The following is a 24807-nucleotide window of genomic DNA, read 5'->3' as shown; positions in this document are numbered from 1 at the left end:
GCTTCTGCAGCTAGCACTTGCTCTTTTTTCAACACAGACACGTACATGCACGGGGCAGGACTCTGATTTATGGACAGGAGACGAGCAGTTCCATTGTATTCTAAATTTGTTTTGAGGAGGAAGACATCCCAGACGTTTCATACGGTAAATCATCACCGGAGCAGAACTGAAGACAGTTTCTTAGGAACAGTGTAGCCGTAACTCAGGAGTTCCCCTATTCACAGAGTGTCTGTGTCCTCCGTCAGTCTGAGATGTTTCATGAGAACAAACAATCTACTGCTCTGTTTCAATTATGTTGAATGATCAGTGGGGCCGCCTAACGCAGCCACAGCTCCATGTGACTTTTAATGAGCCAGGGCAGCACTTCTTCTGCTTATACGGTGAGACAAGGACAACCGGTGTTAGATAAGAAGTGACTTCTAAAGCCCTACTGTCTGCTTATTAGCATTTATTGTTGAACTCTCAGAGCTTTAAAATGCCTGAGCTTCATTTGCAGTTATGTAAACTCATGATACTGTATGTTGTATTATCAGTTTATGGCCGGGTCACAGAGTCCGGATTCTTTTATTATTTAAAGGTTTTGTGTTGTGTTGTCTGTTTGTGTCACTGGCCAGCTGATAAATTGGTTTTATTCTTTGAGCTCCATTTCGGTCTCCACCAACTCCTCAGAGGAACTATCTCATCCTCAAGCCTGCTAAACGTTTGAAATGTTGCTTCGATTAATTTAAAAAATGTTTTTTTGCTGAGAACAGCTGACTTAATAAGAATGTCTGAGTCACAAATTAGCACAATCTGGCCAATAAAAGAAAAAACAATGAGCTTAGTGAGAATGTGGGGTTTATCCACAGATGATTCTATCTCTACTTATAATCGTGTAAAAAAACAAAAATGATTTCACATCATAAAAACAGCTGTTCTTCACTTCTGAGAAGCTTGATAAGTGTTTTTTTGTTGTTGTATTTTATGGTTTGGGTCTTTTAAAAAAGTCTAAAAAGGTTAAGTTGAGAATCTAATTTTATTTCATTGAATTATAAATTATCTTATTTTTTGCTCTTATGACCAGATAAAACCAACTGAGCTGCAGAGTTGGGCTCTACTTCTTTCTGTACCTGGTTCCAAATTCTTTTGTTATTAGTTTGAATCAACATTCACTTTAAAAATACTTCACTGGAATTTGTAAACGATGGAAAGTGACAGTCTCCATTGAATCATTGGGATTTTAGCTTAGACCCACAGTCTTATGGTACATTACATCAGCAGAGTGAAGGCTCTAAAGGCAATGCTAGCAGCTAGCATCCCTTAGAGATGCTGGTGCTGCTCCTAACACCAACCAGGCTGTAATCTGAAGCACACGCCTTAATGACGGACAGGATGGCTTAATTTGATTTCATTCATACTGTAGATCAATGCCTCCACTTTGCTGTCGCTTCAGCAGAATAATCCTAAACAGGGCAGTCACTTCCTTACCTCTTCCTTCATTCCAGTCTCTAGAAGCATCATCACACAGGCCTCTAACGGGAGGGCGACCTCCCTGCTACTCCTCTTCAGGTGTTCATCCAGTCCGGTGCCGAACGCAGGCTTCTCTGTCCACGAGTCTAAACACAGAGGAAGAAATGATTTTGGGAGATGTTGTTTAGTTCACAGTGTTTAAAATCTGAGGAGAAATAAAACATGTGTTGCAATGAAACTGTTGCAGATTATTAGAAGACCAGACTGATGCACTGGTTTGCAATAATACAAATAAAGGGAAGAATCAACGTTGGCTCATGGTTGTGTTTGTCTGGATGGCTGATATCTGGGTCAAAAACTCTCCCTTTGGGCCAGTTCCCAACCCGTCTGCACTCCCCCCTGCAGGGTGCCAGAAAACACTAACCACATGCTCTTCACCAGCAGGAACGACTGCTCTGCCTCTCAGTGTGTTTTTGTGAGGTAACGTGCATGTGAACAGGGCAGCAGAGCAGTGAGGAGGGGAGGGCTTGCTAAAAAACCCAGGTGGGTGTGATGCATGAGGGGGTGGGGGGGAAGTGTGTGGAGTTTATGAGTCATCCCCACATGCTGGGAGACCAGGCTTGTCTGGTTTAGGTCACATGTGTTTGGTACAGAAAAACAAACGAGCTCCGTGAATAAGACGCAACAAAAAGCTAGAGAGGGAGCTCGGAGAGGAGACATCGTGTTTGCAAAATGGAAAATTACATTTTTTTTGGGGGGGAGAGGCAAGCGGTGAAAACAAAAGACTATTCTTTAATATCTTTGGCTTTGGAAACAGTTACCGCAACCGGGGCAACTTCTAGAAGTCCAGAAGTTAGAAAAAACAGCTGCTTTCATTTCCGAAGCCGGTTAGGGAAAAACGAATGAGAAACTGTTTCCCCCTCTTAGCAACACCTCTGGGCAAGCTTCTCAAACCTCTCCAGGGTCTCACATCTTACAAGATTTTATTTAAAGGGACACCAAACAACACAGGAAATAAAGGAAAACACAGGGTGCCACACATGCATTCTCCAGGCTATTTGCACTACACAGTCCTAAACCTTTTTAAACAATACTGTAGTGTATGCAAAAAAGGTATTTTTGTTTGTGTGTGTTTTACCTTGCTGTGCCTGGATGGTGGGCAACACATTCTCCAGAACAGTGAGGGACTTTCTGTGGTAATCGGCTTGAGCTTCTAAGAGCTACAGAGACAAACAAAACAGATGGAAATGAGTCGAGTGGGGTGAGATGAATAAGGCAAACAATAAAAAGACATGACAGGCTAAGTAAATAAAATGGCTGGCCAAGTCTGTGTTCCCCTGTTCCTCTGCAGCTGTGAACATTCCCACCAAGAACTCGTGCAAACACATGTGTTGCTTGTCGGGCTGTACTCACTGTTACGAAGTAGAGGGCATAGTCCCCTTCTTTGGAGAAAAAACTGTACATGTCTGCAGCCAGCTGATCCTGAGGAAAGAAAAATATAAAATATATATATGAGAGTTCTAAAAGATGATAGCCATAAAGCACAATGTGATTTACAATAACAACGTCAGTCAGAGAGCTTTGAGTAATCGGTTAATAATCGTCCATCTCCACTTCACAGTGTCATCAATTAATGATCTATTGTGGATTCCAAGTGGCACAAGTACGGACGTCAGCGGTCAGCTAAGCCGCTGGCCTGTGCGCCAAGTGAGTCATAAATCCTCCTGTTGCTGGCAGGGCTCAGTGGGACTGGGAGGGAGAACCTGTGAAGGGGAAACACAAGGGCTCCACACTTCCTGGACAAAAAATACAAAACCTGACACATCACACAGCCGCTGCACACTATAACTCACCAGCAGTGATTCAGTTCTAGAGACGCACACACACACACACACACACACACACACACACACACACACACACACACACACACACACACACACACACACACACACACACACACACACACACACACACACACACACACACACACACACACACACACACACACACACACACACACACACACACACACACACACACACACACACACACACACACACACACACACACACACACACACACACACACACACACACACACACACACACACACACACACACACACACACACACACACACACACACACACACACACACACACACACACACACACACACACACACACACACACACACACACACACAAAGCTGACGGGGCAATTCAGTCATATGTGTGCATCAGCAAACTGGGTCAAAGGGCCTGAGGGTCTCTGGAAGTCCAGTTGTTGCCTTATTTTCCCAGTTTCAAGGTTGAATTTAACCCATTAATGACCTTCAACCAAACCAATAATTCACCATCAAAGACAGTAGATCTACCAGCATGTCATCTGCATATAATGGTATCAAGCAGTCGTCGTTATCACTGGGGCGGTGATGGTACAGTGTATGACAGCACTGATAACAAATTGAAAACCATTTTCAAGTGATGGTTGCCATTAAAAGCAGACATAATGGTTGTGAATATAAAAGCCGGTTACCTTGCAAAGCTCCACCTTGTTCATGGCCTCGTCCATCTCCTCCTTGAGAAGGTCAGCCTTAGCCGTCAGTGCATGAGTGTTTGTTCCTGAGATTATTGATTTGGTCGCCTGCAACCATCTGAAGTTGGAACAGACATGGAGGGATTGTAAAGAAATGAGAAACTAAAATCCAGGAATACCAAGGACATACATACAGGCAAGTCAGGAGTAAGTGTGCGTTTGATTGAAATGTTACTCTGCTCTGAAGTGTCATCTTAATCTTAACATGACTTAAAATTCAAACTAATGAAGGAACAGAGTGAGCTGTAGACAGACAAACCTTGCTCTGGCAGAATCATAGTCCAGCACCAATTTGGCCAACTGTTTCCTCTGCTTCAGGATGTTGGGAATGTCCACCTGCAACCATTAGACGACACAACAAACACAGGTTGAATGACACTGAGAAGGAAGAGTGATAAAGAGTTGATGATCTCAAGTGATTATTTTTCCTAGATAATAAAAATATTCCCTCTGGTTCACGTTTTCAGTATGGAATCAAGAATAATACATGACTGTTTCAATTTTTGAAAAATTTTGGAGCATTAACTCTAATTTCAGTTTGCTGAGAAGGTTGTAAAAATGACATTTACACTCCAATAACAAAAACATTATCACAGTCAGGCACTCATTAAGCTGAGAGTATCACGTTATATACAAAAAAAATACAATTAGTATAATCAAATGAACAGGTGGATTACCAGTTCATTATAACAGTAATTGAGTCTCCTTGTACAGTCAATGTTACCATGATTCCACAAAGACAAAGGGCCCATGGGAAACATATTTCTAAAAGGCTGAACAGTGTAGATAAAAAAGAACTGAATAAAATAAAAACCTGTGAAATCATCGATTCCACTATGATTTACGGCAGAAAGCAGATCCCAGTGATGTGGCCGCACTTTAAAAGAAGCCAAGAGCTTCTAAGAACTATAAATATTTAACTCCTGTTTAGTTGCTGTTAAAAGGGTGTGAGGTGTCTTACCTCTGCTAGCTGACTGAGGGGATCCAGAACGTCTTTCTCTATCTGCAGCTCGTGTTGCATCAGCTCTGAAGCCAGACGGTTCTCTGCATCACCGCACACTTCCATCATCTTCCTGTGAGTCAGCACAAAAGAGAGTGAGGGAGCTGTTAAAATCATTTTCATGCTGCTTTATCCCAGCAGAAGCACTATCGGATGAAGGATGCAAGGTCGGCTTTGTTACAGATCTCCCTGATGTAGCTAGCTGCTGCTGCATACCCCACAAGAGACATTTGAATTAGCACTAGAAAGTCATTAATCTATAACCAGGTTCATCAGAATTTTTGATATTGTATAACTCAAAGATACATAAAAAAGAAAGAAAATTAAAAGTATGACTTTTTAATCCTTTAAAAACATAACATTTGGAAAAATGGATTGAATTAATGACCCCAGAGCTCACAAACATTGTTTCACTCCACATACATTTCATGCTCCCCTCACCTGTCTTAACAGAAACATTAGAAATACAAGCTTCTATAGTTTTAATTAGAGCTGTCAGTGTTAACCTATTGGCTGTAATGGATCAAGGTCTGAAATAAGTCAACTTGTCAACTATGTGAAATGCTGGGGTCACAGGGACATCAGGGACGTTAGGTTGACATTTTGTGACCAGTTTAACCTTAAGTGAAAAGTGCAAATGCTGTCACATTAACCAGGATCATTGGCTGTCAGTGAGTCATTTAGTGCATGCACTCCCGCACATTTCTAAATTTATAGATTTATTTTGTCCTTTAAGAAAATAAAAATAAACACTGTATTTCCCAGAATTAGTCATCATCATAGACCACACAGGGGAAGCAGGGCAGCACTTAAAGTGAAGTAATACATTTAAACGGAACACTATAAAGTTCATTTCTTTGCATTCATTAATAATAATATGGACTAAAAAAACTGTTTTAAACTGCAAAATCAGAGAATGTTTTAAACTTGCAATTAGAAATGAAATGAATTGAAGTTTAGGGATTAATCACAATAAAAAAATAATAGTTTGACAGCCCTAGTTTTAATGTGCATAGCGTGCTGGACATATATCAGATAGTTTAATAGAATATATGCGAAACGATAAATGTAGAATAATACATTGTAGATAGATTACATACATGGAGGTATTCAGGAGAAAAGGACATGTGTCTGTGTGTGTGCACTGATATATATGTATACAATAATTGAAAAGGGTTTAGCTGTAATATATGAAGAACAAAAGCTATTTAAAGGTTGTGATATTATTGCTTCTGAATTAAATTTGAACTTTAGGGCTTTCAGGCCTCAGTATGAGAGTGACATGCTTTGACAGCTGACTCAGGTTGAATGTGTCATATTTACACGCAGACCACCTGACTGTGCTTTCCCTTCCTCATTGCTTTCCAGACAGACACATGGCTGCTAGGTACACTTTGAGACTTTTACTTTCTAGATCCTCAAACACAAAGTGTGTGCTCGGCTCGTTTATGTTGCTGTCTGTCGTAATGAATGACGGGAGTTTAATAAAGAGAACCTCTGAAAGTCCCGTCTACAGAAAACAAAACTAGGCCGACTGCTCGTCCTAGATGCACAGCCTCATATTTCACCGTCTCTAGGGTACAATCTGCTCTATTAGCGACTGTTGCCAAAGAAGAAGCAATTTGTTTTTTCCGGCCTGTCAATCAAAAAATGTAACTCACCCTATTAGCGAGTCTTCTCCCAACTGGTTTCCGCCCTCCACCATCGCCTGGGAGAGTGAAGTGAGGGGAAGCTTTTTCTGTAGAAGACAAATAAGATGATCAAACTAATTCTAAGATGTTAAAACTGAAAAGAACGGACAGAAATAAAATGGAAGTGTAGAGGCTTCGTTTTTTGAGGCTGAAGGTAAATGGAAAACTCATCTAGGACTTTCCATTGAGCGGTGAATTCAGGAAGAGGAAGAGAGCTTTCCGAGCAAAGGAGGGAAAATACAGATGTTGAATGGGATTGAAGATGCAGAACTAGGGAAGTGAGACATCTATCAAATGACAGCTCTGGAGCTTGTTTTTTCACTGCAGCAGAGTTTACATTTTTTTGTGCGTTGAGCTTCCTGTTTTTTTCACCAGAGAATCCCAAAGGCCAAAAGTGTCATGCAGAGTGAGTAAAGATGAAAGATGTCTGAATGGGAAATGGAGCAAGTGGTGCTTGGAACCAGAGAGACGAATAAGGAGTCTTTTTTTTTTTTCTTTACCTGACCGTTTCCTGTATAGAGGCGTGGTACAGACTGTGGTGCATTTTGGGATGATGTGGAGTAGAAAACACAAAAGAAAAATCATGTATTGTTGGTCTACTTTGGACACTTTGAAAGAAATCATTCAGAGCTTTGTGTAGGGAGTGAGTTCAATAAACAAGTTATTACACATCCTGGAACTGTCAATTGACTGGTTAGTTGATTTTTTACTCTTTTATATAATGAGCTTGATATCTTACATGTCTCTTCTCTGCGTCTGCACCGATGTGTCCCTGTAGACATGACACCATCCGCTTGTGGGTGTTGTGGGAAACCACCCGCACCAACTCCATGCGCCGCTCAATCTGTGAAAGAGACAAGACATGCAAGAAGTCAGCATCAGTCATCCAAGATCAGAGTGCAAATTAGATAAGCTTTTAGATGGACGATTTGATATTATTCAGGCTTTATTTTGAAAGTATAAGACCAGTTTTATTTTTGTAAAGCCATGAACTTTGACTTCCTGTTGTTTTTCAGTACAAGTACACAAACAATTGCACATTGCGAGAAGTCTTTAAAAGGCTTTATTTGTGATTTTTCACACTTAAATATAATATAAATCAAGTATATCCTCTGAAAATAACTCTGTGAGTCATGACTGTCTACAATGGGTGTAACACCCGAGTCCCACTGTCTGTGATGCTTTCAGAGTCCTATCTTCAGTTTGTTTACATCACCAGGACAGCCGGCTGACTCATCCCCTCGCATATAAAAGTTGTTTAATTGAGGGACTAGAGAAAAGAAGAATAACATACTGTACTCACTGCTTAACTGTGTTTCTAGATCACGCTCATTTCAGGTAAATTTACATGCAGTGTGAAGATACGAGCATAATAAAGATCGCTAGCATTGGCATGCTAACACAACAATGCAGCGCGAGTTGTTTTGGTTTCATGCTGGGGGTCAAGGGCGACATCTGCTCGATCAAAAAATCACATATAAAGCCTTTAATCTACAGTAGGCCACATTATTTAATTGGAATTTGGTTGAAATTTCATTAATCATTGCATGTCACTCACAATATTAAATGGATATAATTGTTTGTCTGCTCCGTGCCTGTGAGCGCCTTGGTCCCTTGGTATTTAGTTTTTAAGAAACTTATCGGGGCTGAATCAAACAAACAATCATGGGTAGCTTGCACATAACATTCCAGTCATAGACACTCTGTATACACAAGCATCATCCGGCTTCGTGACTAGTGTCATCAGCCAGCACGCAGAGTTTTTGTCATTGAAAAGCTGGGATAGCTTGTGGTAAATTTCTTACATCTACTTTGCCTACAATGGCATATACTGCAAAAGAAGCCCTGAAAAGAGTGACCAGTCAAGGGTCGCCATTGGAGAGATATTTTTGAGACTGCTGCAGGAGTGTTGGGGCTGAAGAGCAATGCAGAGGTTGCCCTATTCCTTCTTCACAGGTAATGTAGCTCTAGCTAGGCTGCGACACCTAGAGGTACTGTAAAAGGGTCGTCCATACCAAGAACCATCAGAACCATAACTCTAACGCTAACTGTAGTAGACTTTGAACATATTTTGTCAACAATGAAGTGTACTTATTCAAATAGATTGCATCCCTCATCCTTCCTTCTCTCTTTCTTTTCACCTTGATGGCGCAGAGAGACAGCTTTGCATAACCATAACTCTATAAAACATGGACACGGTATCAGTGACATCACCCATTGGTTACCTCTTAACTTCTGATCAATCCAGTATCAGGGAGAGTTTGAGTTAAGGCGGGCCTTAAGCCTCCTGGCAAACAGCAGCAATGCACCCCCATCTGTCAGTCAAATCAGCTGGGCCCAACATTATTTAAATGTATGCTTGACTCTTGTAAAAATATAATAAAAATGGATGAGTTATAAATAAACAAGTCCCCCCCCCCCCCCCCCCCCCCCCACAGTGTGTATGGATAAAGAAATTAGCTATTTCAGACCAAAACATACATTTTTGTATTTCTTTGCACTGCCAAAATAGGCTCATTTTTCAGCACCTGAGCTTTCCACTTGTGCGGCCATCTCCAGCTTCTACTTTAAATCTTCTTCAGATGTATCGATACTGGCGAAATGTGTGCCAAGTTTAGTACATTTGGTGGGAGGGGCTTAGTGGAATTATATGAAGCAAAAGACAGAGGAGAACTGTTCATGTTGCTTACTCCCACATTAGTTATAACAAACAAAGTGTAAATGTAACCTTAGCAACACCTTATCCCAACACCATGTACACCCCTTAAAGTAACACATCCGTGTCTGCAGCACTGATGGCTGATGTGTCCCAGTTGCACGCACTGATTTGATTTGTAGTTGCCTTTTGGGGAGTCAGGGGTCAAAGCTCATGCATGATTGATAAGCGCTGTCCTTGCGGAACAACGCTGGAATGTTATCTTTCAAACACATGACTCATCGGAAGTGTCGCCGTAGCAACGGGCACTGGGCTGTGACCTAGAGCGAGGGGTTGTTCGGCTTAAAAAAAAAAAGGTCTTTTTGATTACACAGGCTTTTCCCTGTCTGCCGGACCAACTACACAGATCCACTGTGTGCTTTTAGCCTGACAACATATAATACGGTCATTGATGGCGGCCACAGCCACTCTGTGGTCAAAGACAGAGGCCGACTGAATCTCTGCAGGATGACTATTCACTGTCCTCGTCATGCCAGGTGCCTGACTGGGACTGACAGTGTCAACATTAGCCTGCCTGTCATCAGCCCTTGAATAGAGCTGATGATGATTGCAAGTTTTTAACATACTTCAGTGATGCAAAAACTGGTTCAAGTTGGCAGCGCTTGTGAGAAAGTCAACAGCAGATTGTGTGCACAAATTCTAAAAAGGAAAAGGTGAGTCTTTTTTTTTTTTTAAAGGTTATGAGAAAAAGTGGAAGTCTTTGTCTATAAGTGTTTAATAGGGATAAACATCTTCTCAAGAGCTGGGAGAAACAATGTGCCGAATATAAATGGGAACATTATGGTCTAGGGGGTAAAACAAGCAGAAATGGAGGGAGACGACTGTAGAGGGAGGATCATCTAAATACCAGACAATTGTGTTCCAAAAACAGAACTGAGTCGGAACTCAGGAATTCCACAGCAGATATCCGCCTCTGTGTTCCCTCCCTCTGTTCCCTTGCTCTTACGTCATCGCCGACCCGTGGTGGCCCCCCGGCATTCCCCAAACAGCTGGGTCAAATACAAACTTATCAAACGCACACTCCTGACATGTAAACGCTCGGCTTCCACAGGCTTGGGAACACTTCTCAAGACTCAGTTTGTGCCTGGCACAAAGCATGCGAGGGATTCCCCTCCCTGTTCCTGTGTGGGTGTATTGGAAATGTTTGGGTTACATGGCACTGGGAGTATTCCTTTTCCTTTCATTGTCAAAAAAAAAAGAAAAGAAAAAAAAGACACAATACAGTCATAAAATATAATATGTGAAGGAGTAGGAGAACCTCGACCAAAAATGAACTGAGGAGACAATACAGCAGGGAGCGCGGCGTGTTTTTCCTGCTTTGTGATGAGGTCAACACATGGTCAATCCCATGATGACGCGTCAATGAGCAGGGAATCCCAATGCGGAGCAGGGTATACAGACAAAGAGGGTGTCTGTCTTACTGCCACTGTTTATTTATCGGTTCCTTAGAGAAAGGATGTTAACATGTCTGGACATGTCTGAAAGGAATAAAAATAACATAATATGACGCATTGAGGGTGGAATTAGGCAAAGGGCCATTAACGGCAAACAAACTAGACTTTGTTTGCAAGAGGGCAAATATGACAGAAGTGTTTAAGACAGCTGGTTGCTACCTTGTAAATTTTCTCTCAGCTTTAAACACAACTACAAGGGTGTGCTGGCACCGTGGTAACTTCAGGAGTATTTCTGGGGTGCTATGAAGAGGTGCAGCAAGGAATGGACAGCTGGCGCAAGAATGCTGGGTGGCTCCGAGAAATCACTGAAAGAGCTAGAGCGATAAGAAGGGGCTAAGAATTCTCGCTCACACAACATGTAAACGGTATCAAATGAAGGAAGCCTCTGGCTGATCACACAAAGGTTTGTTCTTTCAGCCATTGTTCAGAGAAGAGATGTTGCACTGTGGGTAATTTCCTGCACATGTGTCACATGTTTTTTTTTGCAGAGGACCAGCAGAGATCCTCAGTCAATTTATTTGAATTAAAGAAATGTGAGCACAAACTATAGATACAATATTTTATATATATTGTAATATTGTAGTCAAAGTGATTGAATTCACATTGCATTATAGCGCTGCTGAATGTTGAGAGGAAGCGCGAGTGGCACAGCTTGTTAAATCACAGTGGGAGCTTCACATACACACACATTCTGGCATGAGCACACACACACACACACACAGCGCTGTTATGCTTCACTGGCTCAGACGTTACACATTGCCAGCTTGATACTCCCAGAAACTTCGCCCCACCATTCCACCTCTGTGCATTACACATTGCATGCACGGGCGTAACAGGGGCTTAAGTATTCCCCCTTCACATGGCAGCCTGTAGTTGCCATGTGACTCGCCATTTTCAGAGTGCTGTGACTTAGCTCCGCTGTCGTTATGTTTATGTATTTTCATATTGATTCAGCACGTAATATAGGTGTCCCAATGTTGCATAACGGCGTTGCCGAAGCCATCATGTAGAGAAACAGTGGACACACACACACACACACACACACACACACACACACACACACACACACACACACACACACACACACACACACACACACACACACACACACACACACACACACACACACACACACACACACACACACACACACACTAGCTCTGTCATTCCCACCCTGCCCCTATATCACCTCTGTTACTATCTCCGATGGCGGCACAGAGTAGGGATCACTTTGTCCCCCCATAACGCCTCATAGTGAAGCCTGTGTGTGACATATCTTCTGAACAATTTGAAGCTCACAAAAGTAAGAGACATAACTCTGTCTCAAAGTCACCCTCTTTAGCGATCTGGCAACACTGAAGTCCTTGATCTTTTAATGCTGAATCATTACAAATGCTGATTCAAACCATCTTTCCAACCAGATGAACAGAAGAGAGAAGAAGCCTTGAATCTAAAGTTTTAACTTTTTCTAAATTCTAAGTTTATGAAGTTGATGTAGTTTCTTAGTTTTCCTGTTGATTGTAAAGTATTTTGAGAGCTTTGTATTTTAAGTCTGCATCTGCTCTATGGGCTATTACAATGTAGGCTTAAAAAATATTTAAGTGACAGTACAGTACAGGCCTCTGTTATTAGGTAGAAAAAAGATTTTATTGTGAAAATTATAATGTGATTAAAAGTAGCGTGGAAAGCATTTTAGCCAGCAGGTCTTCTATATTCTTTAAGTTTTGTAGACATGTTGAAGATGTGTTCTTATCAAAAGTGAGTTCATTGTTTATCATTTGAGGTCTTATGTCTTCACTTTTTAGGGGGAATGCATTGACTGTATGTATGAAAGAGAAATTGTCTGATTGTTTTGTTTCTTCAGAACTTGTTGTAGATGGAGGTTTGAGAAGAAATGGATATTTCTGTGCTGTTTTTTACACATCATAAGTCAGACTCGGACCCACTACATACATATACTGATTTCATTATCTACAATAGGTTTAAAAGAGTTGAAAATTATCTGTATTTCAAATAAAAACACAATCTAACATCATGCATCTTTAAGACAAAGTAATGTGATGCTGAGCAAACACAAATACACTGAATTAAAAGCAAAAGTCTGCGAAAGTTCATATATAAAGACAAAAAAACATTTCAGGACACGTTTTTCATCGACTGGAGGATAAGAGGGGAATTCTTGTTCTAGGTGATGAGCAACACAACCATATTGGCAACGAAAAGGCTGAGCAAGTGATTTCTATCTTTCCCTCCATCACTTCCTTTATTAGACAGACATTTTTATCTAAATGGACAAATCAAGTCCTCAGAGTCTCAACTGCCTTTTTGCAGAGAGAGGGCAGAATAAGTGAAAACTTCCTGAAATGCTCAGGGTGAGCTGCATGTGTGAGTAGCTGAATCTAATCTATCTAATCTGATAGTCTCCTGCTGTGAGAGACACATGTGAACAACCACAAAGGTTTCAGGGGAGGCCTGCCTGAACATGTGCATATGAAATCAGCTTTATATTAACAGTGAATGTCAAAAGATCAGACATAATATAACATCCTGTACTGAATGCAAAGTGCCTGAAGCAGATGATTAGTCACCACTGTCTGCTCATGCTAGCTCATAATCTAACCCTGATGTTCTGTATGACACCCTTTCTGACAACATGAAGCCAATAACATTTTCATAATTCCTGAGAGAGAGGAAGGCACTGTTTGCGTATGCACCTGCTACAATGGAGGGTGGGGCCAGGAGAATAATGGGAACGAAAGGGTGTCAGACTTTGTAGCCTTGGCTGTTCTCAAAGAGAGCTCAAAGCCAGCTGAGTTTGTTTTCACATCTATGACACCTCCCATTCAGGCACAAAAACAATCCTCATCGCTGGAATGTCTTTGCTGAGCAGCCAGAAGCTTGCCGTCCCACCTGCTGTCGGCGTCAGCGGATGAAGACGGTATCTCGAGGGAAATCCCTACTGCAGCAGCTTTCACACGCTCACATGAAGCTATACAGAGAAACGGTACCTACTTTGACACATCTACAGCTATACCCTGATCTCCATTCAGCTTGTTGAGCCCTGGGATGGAAGAGCTAATAAACAATGTCCCTGGAGTCTGCAGGTCTTAAAGCTCTTCACCAGCTGAACCCACTGACAGAAACATTCAATCAGAGAGGAGGATCTAATAAGTGATATCAGCTGCAGTCGGGTTGGCAGGAGGACGTGCATACTTCTGTCCAGCTGCTCTTTAAAGTTCAACTAGTCTTTCCTGTCTAAAGGCAGTGAAGAAATCAAAACAAAAGGCTTCAAGGCTTCATTCCTTCATCTCTTTGATGTTTGATCTGCAGTTTATGCTGCTCTGTCATATTGAGGTGCACCGCAATAAATATGTTGAGATCTGGAACTGCAGCATACAGTAAAAAAATAATCACTTACTTGATTGCATGAAAATATATTTCTAAAGGTTTCATTCAAAATAAAAAACTAAACCAATCAATAATTAACACAGCCATGAGCTAAGGGGACAGAGTAAAGAGTTAAATGTCCTCGTATGACCTTGGAATTGTCAATACTTATTATCCAATTCAATCACGTGTGTGTGTGTGTGTGTGTGTGTGTGTGTGTGTGCAGTAGTGAGTTCTTCAACTCTAATGGAACTAAAGCTGCGCTTAAAGTTTTTAACACTGGAGAGAAAACCTTATTGATGGCATTTAAAGGAGTTGCATAATCTTGCAAATATTCAGCGCTTTACTATAAAAACGCCTCCTTTGTGTTAACTATGGAGTAGTTGACCCTCAATTATTCACACTATGATATAAAATACTGAGGATTAGGAGGGGAACAAACTGGTCCTCTGCCATACAGATGCAGCGTTTCCAGTGTTAAGACCTGGTCAGAGCTCTACAGTGGGATTAATGATTTACCTGTAAGAGGTCATCGCTGAGGACTTCTGTCTTCTCCGCTCTGTGGGTGACAAAAAGACAACAGAGAGCAGACGGATTAGATATGACAGACGGGGGACAGCAGATCAGATTCACATGGTGAATGGGCACCCAGTGTGAAAACATCTTCTTGACAAATGACACCATGGCTCCAGAGAGACAGGTTTCAGAACAACAACAAAAACTAGTGGCAGGTATTGAACCTGTTGCATCAGATGGAATGGTTAAAACAAGGGTGGGTCTATTTAGTTTGTTCATATGGTACAGCAAGGCAAGAAACAGGGCTGGAATCTAAGCTTGAGGCAAACATATTTCTCTGCAGCTGCATGGAGCTCACCCTTTATTGCAAGCAGCTTTAAATAAATCTGGTAGAAATGCACAAACTCAGTTGAGCTGAATGCTAAAGTGTGTTTCCCACAGAAGGCCTGTCTCTGCTCCTCAAGAAGTTTTCTTAGGTTTTCTTAAGACGCAGCTAGCTGGGCTCATGATGTCGTGCAGCCACACAGCTCTGCTCTGCCTGAGCCTATTAATAGTGAACTAATAGTTGGACTCTGAGAGGTCAGACAGATTAGATTCACTTAAAGGGAGAAGGCTGGGAAAGACAGACTCGGCTCATACTGCTAATCGACACCTTCACACGGGCTGACAGCTTCTGCGGCAAGTGGTGGGAGGCGGGAGTTAGGGGCGGAAGAAATGCATTATAATGGTTTACTTGCAGCTAAAGATCACTAAAAGTTAGCAATATCAAAATTGTATTAAAGATGGACGCTTACACATGAACTATTGGGCACTTTTTTAGGTACAGGTGTAACATTAGGAGACAAATAAATCCAAGCAAATCATATACAAAATAATGTTCATCTGTGAAATTATGAATATAATTTAAGGTAAAATGTCAATGCTCTCTTTTCATAGCCATGTCTGTTTTATATAATGTGTAACTTTTAGAGGTTGTGATACTTATTTAGGTTTTTATACATCCACATATACATGTGCATAAAGCTATAGAGGTTTGATTCAGGTTTGTTTGACGTTGATTTTTAGGGTGCTGTATTGTTTTTTTGTCAGGTTTTTGTACCTAAAAAAAAACACAAAACATGACAAAAGTAGTAAACACACTTATAGAGCTACTTCTGCAAAATTTTAGGACAGATAAATGCTTGTCAGCTCTCTTCTATGTTGCAGCTTCAGGGTTTATGCTCTGGAAAATTCATCAAAATTGACTTCAAATCGTGTTTTTAAAACTACGATGGGAGTTCATTAACATCAGAAAACTGTGTTAAATTTTAACCAGCTTTTAATTTGATTGTTTTAAGTGTCTGATGAATGTTTAACTTCTACAGTTTCACATAAAGAGTCCGTTTCTTGGGCTTTCTAGCGCTCTATTTCTAACTCCATACTGCAGCTTTTCTATAGATGTTACTTTATACTTCCACTTTCGAAATAACACAATTCTCAGAAAAGTAGGAAGCGTGATACTCGACCTTCCCTAATGTGAATTTTCTTTTACTAGGGAGAAAAGAGAGCTCATGGGCAGATGTCCAGTAATGAGCCTTTTATCTCCTTGTGCTCTTCATCCCTCACTCTCACCTGACACAATTGTCAAACGTGTTGCTTCTGTTCCATCACTCGTAACAAGGACTGTGCAGGTATTGTTTTGTCTATGTAGTGTGCAAACTTTTTCCAAGTGGAGCCCTCCAACTGCAGTAAGTAACCTGTAGACAGTCGCTTGCCTTCATTTTGGGGAAACTTGAGCTTTAAATGAAGCCCGGGCCTTCCTCCAAAAAACGGCTCAGTATGAACTATAGTAGCCTCGTCACAGCTGCTTTCAATTACAACACAGAGACAGAGCGAGGGAGACGGACAGAGAGGGGACGCCTGTTTGGGGGTTTTTGAAGGAAAGAAATACAAATAGACAGATTTTGGGGGGCGGGGTTAAAGACTCCATAAAGCGCCAAACCAGAATAATCTAGAGGCCGGAGATGAATGGAAAGACTTTCAGTGGAGGAGAGTCAAAGCCAAGCTGGTGAGGTCACACGTGCAGAGTGACGACCCGCAGAAACCTACAGAGACAAGACTCCCAGCTTAGCTGCCAGCACACATACAGAGTTTGATTAAAAAGCCACAATATGGAATACATGTTATGGTGTAGTATACATGCTGAGGCGAAAATGTGGTCCAGCCAATGGCCTAAGCTAAAACAAAAAAAAAAATCAACAGAGAATTGAACCACTGTACATCAAGCAGAATGATCAAATCATGAAAACATATTTAAGTTTATGCACAAATATAACCTCCTAACAATTTAAACATCTGAATTTAGATGATACTTCAAAGGGGGGTTGTAAAAAGTTGTGGGATAATTGCAAGTGGACTTTGCTTGAAGATTTAGCTTACTCTTTTGGATTTTTAAGTAATCGATCCGTGCATACTGATGTAAACATGAGCAAGAAACCTGGTGACGCTGGTTGTATGACGTTCCCAAATATTGCTCTAACTTTGTAACTTTGTTGTGTGATCAAAACACATCGGTTTACAGTTGAGTTCAGAAGCTCTTGTTGTAAAAAATTGTAAAAAAAAAATAATACAAAATTGTATTCTGGAAAAGCACTGTGTCATGGCGAGTAAAAATAGGCTGTGTGCCATCTGGTCAGAGGACAAACAACAACAAAACAACAATTGTTTTGCAGGCATCAGCTGACCCAGTGCAAAAAAAATAAAAGAGCTGACCCTCATCGTGCCGCAGTGAAGCTGCAGCCTTTGGAGAAAGTGTGTCAGTGTGCGCCCGCATGTGACTCCTTAACAACAAGAGATCCTGGCTGCTGGGTCAGAGTCGTAACCATGGCGATTTACAATCAAAGTGGAAGGGGAGTAAGTGAATACTGCAGCCGTAAGCACAATAGAGCTGCTGTTAGCGGCCACTCAACACAATCAGCCGGGCTGAGGAGAGGGGAGGGTCTGCAACAGTTGGCAGCTTAAGGCAGAAGGTAATGGATACTGGACTGAGATGAAAGGAGGGGAATAATTGAGTGACTCAGCCCATACAACCTCGCTAATGTAGCTGATTATGTGCTGTTTACCTTACCATTAGACCTGAGCAAGCGACAGAGGGAGATGTTCAAAACTGACAGACTTGTACACAATTTCTAATCTGGTGGTTTTAAAAAGATGAACCTTTTTAACGATCAAGACAGAGTGAGCAATCTCGGGCTCTTCGCCCATGCTGCAGCCATAATAAACACTAAATACACAAATGCAGCAGCACAAGGCGGCCCGGGTCGTAACAGAGCAGCGCTACCAGTAAAGTCCAATTACAATAATTCAGATATTTAAACCACAATGCTGACACAATGAATAAAACAATGATCAAAAGCAATGCAACAGACAATAATTTCAATGACTCTTTTCTCTACACTAAAACATATTGGAAAATAGGACAAAAAAGTAAATCATCTTTTTCCAAACCACCCCAGGGTGTCTTAATAAGCTTGTTTTTATTTGCATAAGTGTATTAAGAGAAAAAATACATTTTGGCAAATCCATTTACCTTTAACTCCATGACTTTAATGGCTAATCAATAATGAAAATGGGGCTAATTCATTTTCTCTAACCTCTAGTAGTATGTCCAATCATCTCAAAAGTCTGTTAGAATGCTTTCTGGGATCGACATGGTTAGCATCCTCCTTTTTGCCGTAAGCATGCCACATTTTTCCGTCCTACTGTCATAATTTTTAAGGATTTAAAAATTACTGTAACAGCTAACAACCTCAAAGGTACTATTTATCACCAGCAGTATGACAAAAGGATCGTCGCTCACACGCCTATCTGTCCTCGAGGCTCTGGACTCATGAGACACAGGGAGACGCCCAGAGTCACCTATCCTGTTAAACCCACAGTGACATTCACCCGATCTTTCTGGGAATGTTTCTTTTCAACACTCATGACTAAAACAAGGCCCTCCAGATGTAATGTTTATACATAAGGTTGCATAACAAACTGTTAGTAAATGGGAAGATTGTTGTTGAGAGATATGGCATCAATAAGGATTATGTAATGCTTATATTTACAGAGAATGATTATCTGGGAGGGGGAGACAAGCTCTGCATACATTCAGTCACCTCTCTCAGTTACAGTGCAGCAGGGTAGGGGGTCGACTTTTTGAAAACATGCTGGTCAGCAACTGGCTCTTAGCTCGTGTTTGTATTGATCCATTGATTGGTGTTACTCTACTCTAGTGTGACAAAACAACAATGAAAAAAAAAGTTATGAAGCAGTCATACTAATTGGGTGTGTAGAATAATTGGGTTTTCCCCTGGAAATTGGATACTTAGGGAATAAGTGTTCTGCTTGTCTCTGATTTTTCTCCACTTGTAAAAAGCATTGGATGGAGCCAGGTAGGTGTGTCCCTCTGTTTCCAGTCTTTGTGCTAAGCTAAGCTTAGCTAACAGACAGGCGCTTCAAGTTTTGCTGACAAACACGAGAGTGGAATCAATCTGTCAATCTAACTTACTTAACTTAAACATGCATTATCTAAAAATATTTTTTTTAAATGGCTTTAGCAGAGGCACAAGGTGTTCTTGATACAAGGACAGCTGGAGAATCGGCACAAAACTGAACAATAACATTGTTCATAATTGGACCACGACATTCAATAAATGAATTAATTTAAATTTAAGTGCAATAATAATTCCTTTGTCTTTCTGCTGAAAATCATGTTTTACAGTACCCCCCCCCCCCCCCCATGCTTCAACACTCTCCTGAATCCAAAGTCATTCAAAATAATAAGGTTCTGCTATTTATGAGGTCTTTATCGACCACATTTTCCCCCAAAGTCTCTGTCCTCAGCCATCTTTCTACCAACGACAAGGTATCTCATGGTAGATCACAGCTAGCTGCGACTTCATCTGATTGGCCAAGATGTGGGAATGCAAGGTACAGTGATCCATCTGTAAGGTCAAATGTTTATTTGACAAAGGCTGTGTCCGCAACTAGGCCTTAGCGCTGTTCGATGAGCTAGCATCAAGCTGGCGCGACCATCGGCCCGTGAATAGTGAATAGAATTCAATAAGCAAGCGTTCATTACTCATAAAACTACGTAGTCATTTTAGTGGTATTTGGCAACATGTATTTCAGCACTGAAATTGGATTTTAAGCTGCTAGTTTGCTGGTTGGTGAGCTCTGCGATTGCACAGTCTGAGAGCCGCAATGCATTGTGGGAGTGGTTTAGTATGACCAGCATGCTCCTGTTTCATACTTTAAACTTTGGGCCGAATAAGTTTACATCCGGGTAGATCTCAAGATTTCACACTATGATTTTGGATCATACCACATACTCAATTTGTATTCGGTGACACAGCCCAAGTGTTAATGCATACATTTGCATGGAAATACTGTGGGGTTTTGGTGCTTGTTGAAATTGCTAAGAATATTGGAATATGACCCCTCAGTCACCTTTAAGAGGTGCTTTTTATTTCAAGCAAGAACCACTATAGAGCACCAACCATTTGAGTGAATTCTGCTAACGGCTATAAGATGAATCACTGACTAAACTGAGGTCCGATTGAACAGATTTAAGGCTCCTTAGCCCCAATCTCCCCTCAATAGTCCATGATTAGAGCCAAACTATGTGAAGCTCTACATCAGCCACTGAAAGACTTATCTTGAACTGATTTCCAGACCGTCAGAGGTGATGTCATTATCAAAAAGCAAAACAAAGAAAAAGGCCAGCTCTATTACACTGTCTGTAGAGTGCAAAATATTAACCTCATACAATGTCTATAAAGCCTAACTGTTAGATTATCTCCATGTAGATAGCGGTAAATGACACACTGTTTATCTGTTATCTTCTTTAAAGGTGTTACTGAACACATTAACCTGCAGCAGCATTCACAAGAGTTCAAAGATAAAAAAACTACAAAATATCTTCTCTAAACAGTCTCCCCTGGCATGACTCATGAGTTGTTTTTCACCCTGTCTCGCTCTCAAATACATCAATCTCCCGAGCTCTCTCTCTCTCTCTCCGTCTCTCTAGAAAGCACCGGCGTGTCTCTGGGAGGCAGTTTCCTGTTTGTGGGAGAAGAAGGAGAGATTTCCTCAGAGCCGCTGCTTACTGGACACAGTGTTCTGCCTTTGCACAATCACAGGAACCCAGGGGGCAGCGGAGACGGCCTTTTGCACATGCACACTTTTGCACATGCAGACGAAACAAACAGGCCCTAACTTGAAGAAGCAAGCACAGTTATTCGCATGCTGACAGATCTTTCATTCAGACTGGTGTGTTTATGAAAGCTTTAAGAGGTTAAGCCTACATGTGTGCACACAGCGGAGCAAGTACGTCGCAACTACCCCTCCTTCCACGCACATACAAATGTCTGTTTTCTGCATTACATTCTCTCCACTTCTTAATTTACTGCTGCTGAGGAAACTATGACTATTCCAGCTACACTGTTTCTTCTGGTCCTGAATGTGGCCTGCAGGATTTGCTGGCCTGTGATTATTTTCATTGTCAGTTTAACTATGACTTTATTTAGTAAATTAAACAAAAAGTTTTCAATAATAGAACCGTTTTACTCAATAGGTTAGTCTGCATATGTTTGCTTGCATGTCAAGTAGTGTGCACACTCACTCAATGAGGAAACTCTTGGTAAAATATGGCGTTTTATGAACATCATTGGCAGCTAGGATAGCAGCTTGCTTACAAAACATCCTGTTTCCTGTTAAAAGCATTTTCTTAGCTATGTCTATTTTTTATTTCAGTTACTGGATACACTCTTTTTCAGTTAAAAAAATAGGCTATAGTCCTCAAAAATGGCGGCCCAGCTAATGTTACCTGCAGCTCACCTCCTCACACATGCAATTCAGCTGAGAGTGATGTGAGATACTGCCTTTGTTGAATTATTTTCTAAAACTTCAGCAATTAGTCTCCTGATTTCTTCTTGCCTTATTGATTACCAGGACACTCCTCAACCCTGCATCAGTCATTTTATATCATGAAGCAACTATTAGAACTAGTTTTTATACAAGCATCCTTTTCACTTATGGTTTATTTCTTGCCCTCCACGACCTCCATTCGCATTAGCTGTCTCATTTGGGAGAAAAACACGACTGTATACCTTTCAATGCATATGAGATTCTGATCCATTACTTATTATTGGCAACCTGCCCCCCACATAATAAAAGATGACAAGTAGTTGTTGTAAGCTTGTTCGTCTGGCACCGTCCTGTGGGTGCACACTCTGTCAGCCCCGAGGTGCCAAACACTGTTCACTCCCTTTAACACAAAATCTAACAACTAGAAAGAAACACACTAAGCGCCACACTTAATAACAGTCAACCCACTCTTGATGAAAACATTCTTTGACACATGTCAACCTCCCGTGAACACACAAGGCCCGGCTTTAGCCATCACTACTTCATCCTGCTGAGACCCTGTGTGTCATCACACAACAGCAACAGTGGCACTAATTAACCAAGCGAAACACTTTCTCATTGTTATGAGTCTTTACCACTCACTTAACAGTTAAGACGCTGCCGCCTGTTTCCGGTTCACAGGGGGAGAATGAACCTTTGTGATTTACTGCTCCATCATTTACACACATTTATCTATTTGATATATTTTTAGATTTATGCCTGGTATGGCTGAACAATCAATCGCAATTTTATTGATATCACGGTATACAAATTTGAAATCATTAAAAAAATAATAGACCGGATTTATTGCAATAAATAATAAAAAAAATAATAAACATAAACAATCAATGCTGCCTCAATCAGCATGGGTACATTTAATCTATTTGATGGACTGAGCATGATAGCCATGCTTTCACATCATTCTGAAGCATTCTGATGAAGCTCAAACTATCTGTTTGGTAAAAAAGTAGGCTAGTCACTGCTGTAGCTTCTTAGTCCTGATGCACTGAATTATCATCTTCAGGGCCCGGGTTGCTGTCTGAACTGTGCTGCACATTCTCAAGAAAGACCAGAAACACCAATATAGATTGTCATGTTTTGGTATCTATCCCCTGACATGTATTCTGAAAACCTCCTCAGTTTAAGGGCCTTTGTCATTGTTGGAAACATCTGGCCCACATAACACCCTGTCATTTGCACATTTTACACAGCAAACTATATTACCAGCGTGGGAAAATCTGTTGTGCCCACTCTGCCTTGAAAAATGCAGTATGTCCCTAACCATGGCTACATTCCTGAGTGTGTGCTTTTAAAAAAAGTACGATTTTAAAATAAGAGCTCACATTGAAAACCCTTTACTGGCCCGACTGACTAAGAATGAATGAGAAAAGTGCACCATCACTGGACTCATCATCACTGCTGTTTATTTCCCATGGAGATAGTACTAACACTGTGTGGAAGGCTGATTCAGTTTTTTTTTTGTTTGGGGGGGGGGGGCGACATCTGGTTGGCTCTAGACAGCAGTTTACTGTGGATACATTCACACATAGACTTGAGGAAAGCATTCAACCCCATCCAACCAGTTTTTTTTACAGTCATATGTCGTTTTACATCTCTGTTTTTGCACATTTACATTTAATCTTTCATATTTTAGACTAGTAATGTTAAGTTAAATCCTGGTTGTATATATTCACATTCTTAGTTTTGATATTTTTTTTGTACTTATTTACTTTGTATTTAATATTATATTGTGTTTAGATTTGCTAATATTGTGTTTTTTGCTCATATTGTGTGTTTGGATAACCTGCTGCTGTAACACCACAATTTCCCAGTTTGGGATCAATAAAGTAATTCTATTCTATTCTATTATTCTAATCCTGGTTGTCAGACATTTAGAGGAAATTATTCAATCATTAAAGTCTTTGTCAACAAAGGCAACTGATTAGCTTTGTTGTCTTAATTATACAGGTGTCTTTTTTTACTCTTATTTACAACAACTTCTAGACACAAAGTTGAAGATATTTTGGAGTCAAAACTATTTCGAAGCCCTGAAACTTTGTATTAAAGAGCTAAAGATAAAGTGTTCTTTCTTCAAATGACTAAACAAGGCTGACTTCAATACTTGCCTGCCAACTGTTTGATTGGCGAGCTGTTTCATCCGGTTGAACTGCTTCTTCATTTTCGGTCCCTTGCCTCCCGAAGTTAAGCTTCAAAACCGGTCTTTGGTTTGTCATGAAGTTACCAGGGGGGCCTCTCCCCGGTTTAATTTCCCAAGCTGTCGCTATGACAGGGCAAAACAAGCAAGAGCCATTGAGCCCAAAGCCAATTAAAAATAGTTTGTAGCGTCGCTAGCCCCTAAGCTAGCCTTTCCCCAAGTGAAGATCCAAGAGAAAAGTTCCCGTTGGGGCGACGGCATGATCCGCGAACCAGTTTTTTTGTTGTATTTCCGTTCATTAAAGTCCAAGAGTAAAAGGCGTGAGCAACTTTCACTGGTTCCAGCGGCCATTCATGACTCCTCCCGGTTGCTGCCTTTACCGTTAGCCCGGTGAGCTAACGTTACCGAGCTGGATAATCCGTCGGCCACTTTTTCCCAGAGCAGAGCGGCGCTGAGTGAACAGCAGCAGCTCACCGACCTCCACCTCTGCCAACCAGGAGAGAGAGAGTGAGAGAGAGAGAGTGAGAGAGAGAGAGAGAGAGAGAGAGAGAGAGAGAGAGAGAGAGAGAGAGAGAGAGAGAGAGAGAGAGAGAGAGAGAGAGAGAGAGAGAGAGAGAGAGGACCACAGCAGCCTCAGCAACACCTCCCCCTGGACAGAAAGGAGATACCTTCTCACATTTGGAGCTCTGGAATGAAGGAAACATCTTTTGCTACTTAACAAAAGTGCCATAATGTTGGGAATAAAACTTTTCTTTGCATGTTTTAGCAATGCCGATTCATCTCTCTCTTTGCTGATCTTGTTCTGTGCATGTGTAACTAGTGTTTATTGACAATAATCTATTTTAAATGTCTAATGTGCAGCTCACAATTAGAATAGAATAGAATAGATGTTTATTGCCATTTGCACAGGT

The 24807-nt window shown here is 41.1% G+C and overlaps 1 protein-coding gene across 4 annotated transcripts in view; it reads right to left on the bottom strand.

Annotated features, from left to right (window-relative positions):
- arhgap17a (Rho GTPase activating protein 17a) overlaps positions 1 to 24503 on the bottom strand; it is a 34478-nt gene extending 9975 nt beyond the window's left edge. For 3 of the 4 annotated variants that reach the window (XM_061027640.1, XM_061027643.1, XM_061027642.1), the window contains exons 1-11: positions 23868 to 24503; positions 14815 to 14854; positions 7478 to 7582; positions 7239 to 7271; positions 6709 to 6785; positions 5009 to 5120; positions 4307 to 4383; positions 3988 to 4105; positions 2863 to 2931; positions 2588 to 2669; positions 1468 to 1595 (exon numbers count right to left, since the gene is read on the bottom strand). In XM_061027640.1, the coding sequence (XP_060883623.1) occupies positions 1468 to 1595; positions 2588 to 2669; positions 2863 to 2931; positions 3988 to 4105; positions 4307 to 4383; positions 5009 to 5120; positions 6709 to 6785; positions 7239 to 7271; positions 7478 to 7582; positions 14815 to 14854; positions 23868 to 23920 (894 nt within the window). In that variant the 5' untranslated portion in view covers positions 23921 to 24503. The remainder of the gene's footprint in view (positions 1 to 1467; positions 1596 to 2587; positions 2670 to 2862; positions 2932 to 3987; positions 4106 to 4306; positions 4384 to 5008; positions 5121 to 6708; positions 6786 to 7238; positions 7272 to 7477; positions 7583 to 14814; positions 14855 to 23867) is intronic. The other variant, XM_061027641.1, reaches the window with a different exon arrangement.
- Between the last annotated feature and the right edge of the window lie 304 nt (positions 24504 to 24807).

The sequence above is a fragment of the Labrus mixtus genome, chromosome 21 (genome assembly GCF_963584025.1).
Source record: "Labrus mixtus chromosome 21, fLabMix1.1, whole genome shotgun sequence".
In the NCBI taxonomy this organism is placed as follows: domain Eukaryota; kingdom Metazoa; phylum Chordata; class Actinopteri; order Labriformes; family Labridae; genus Labrus; species Labrus mixtus.
This window is presented reverse-complemented; position numbering and strand designations above follow the sequence as displayed.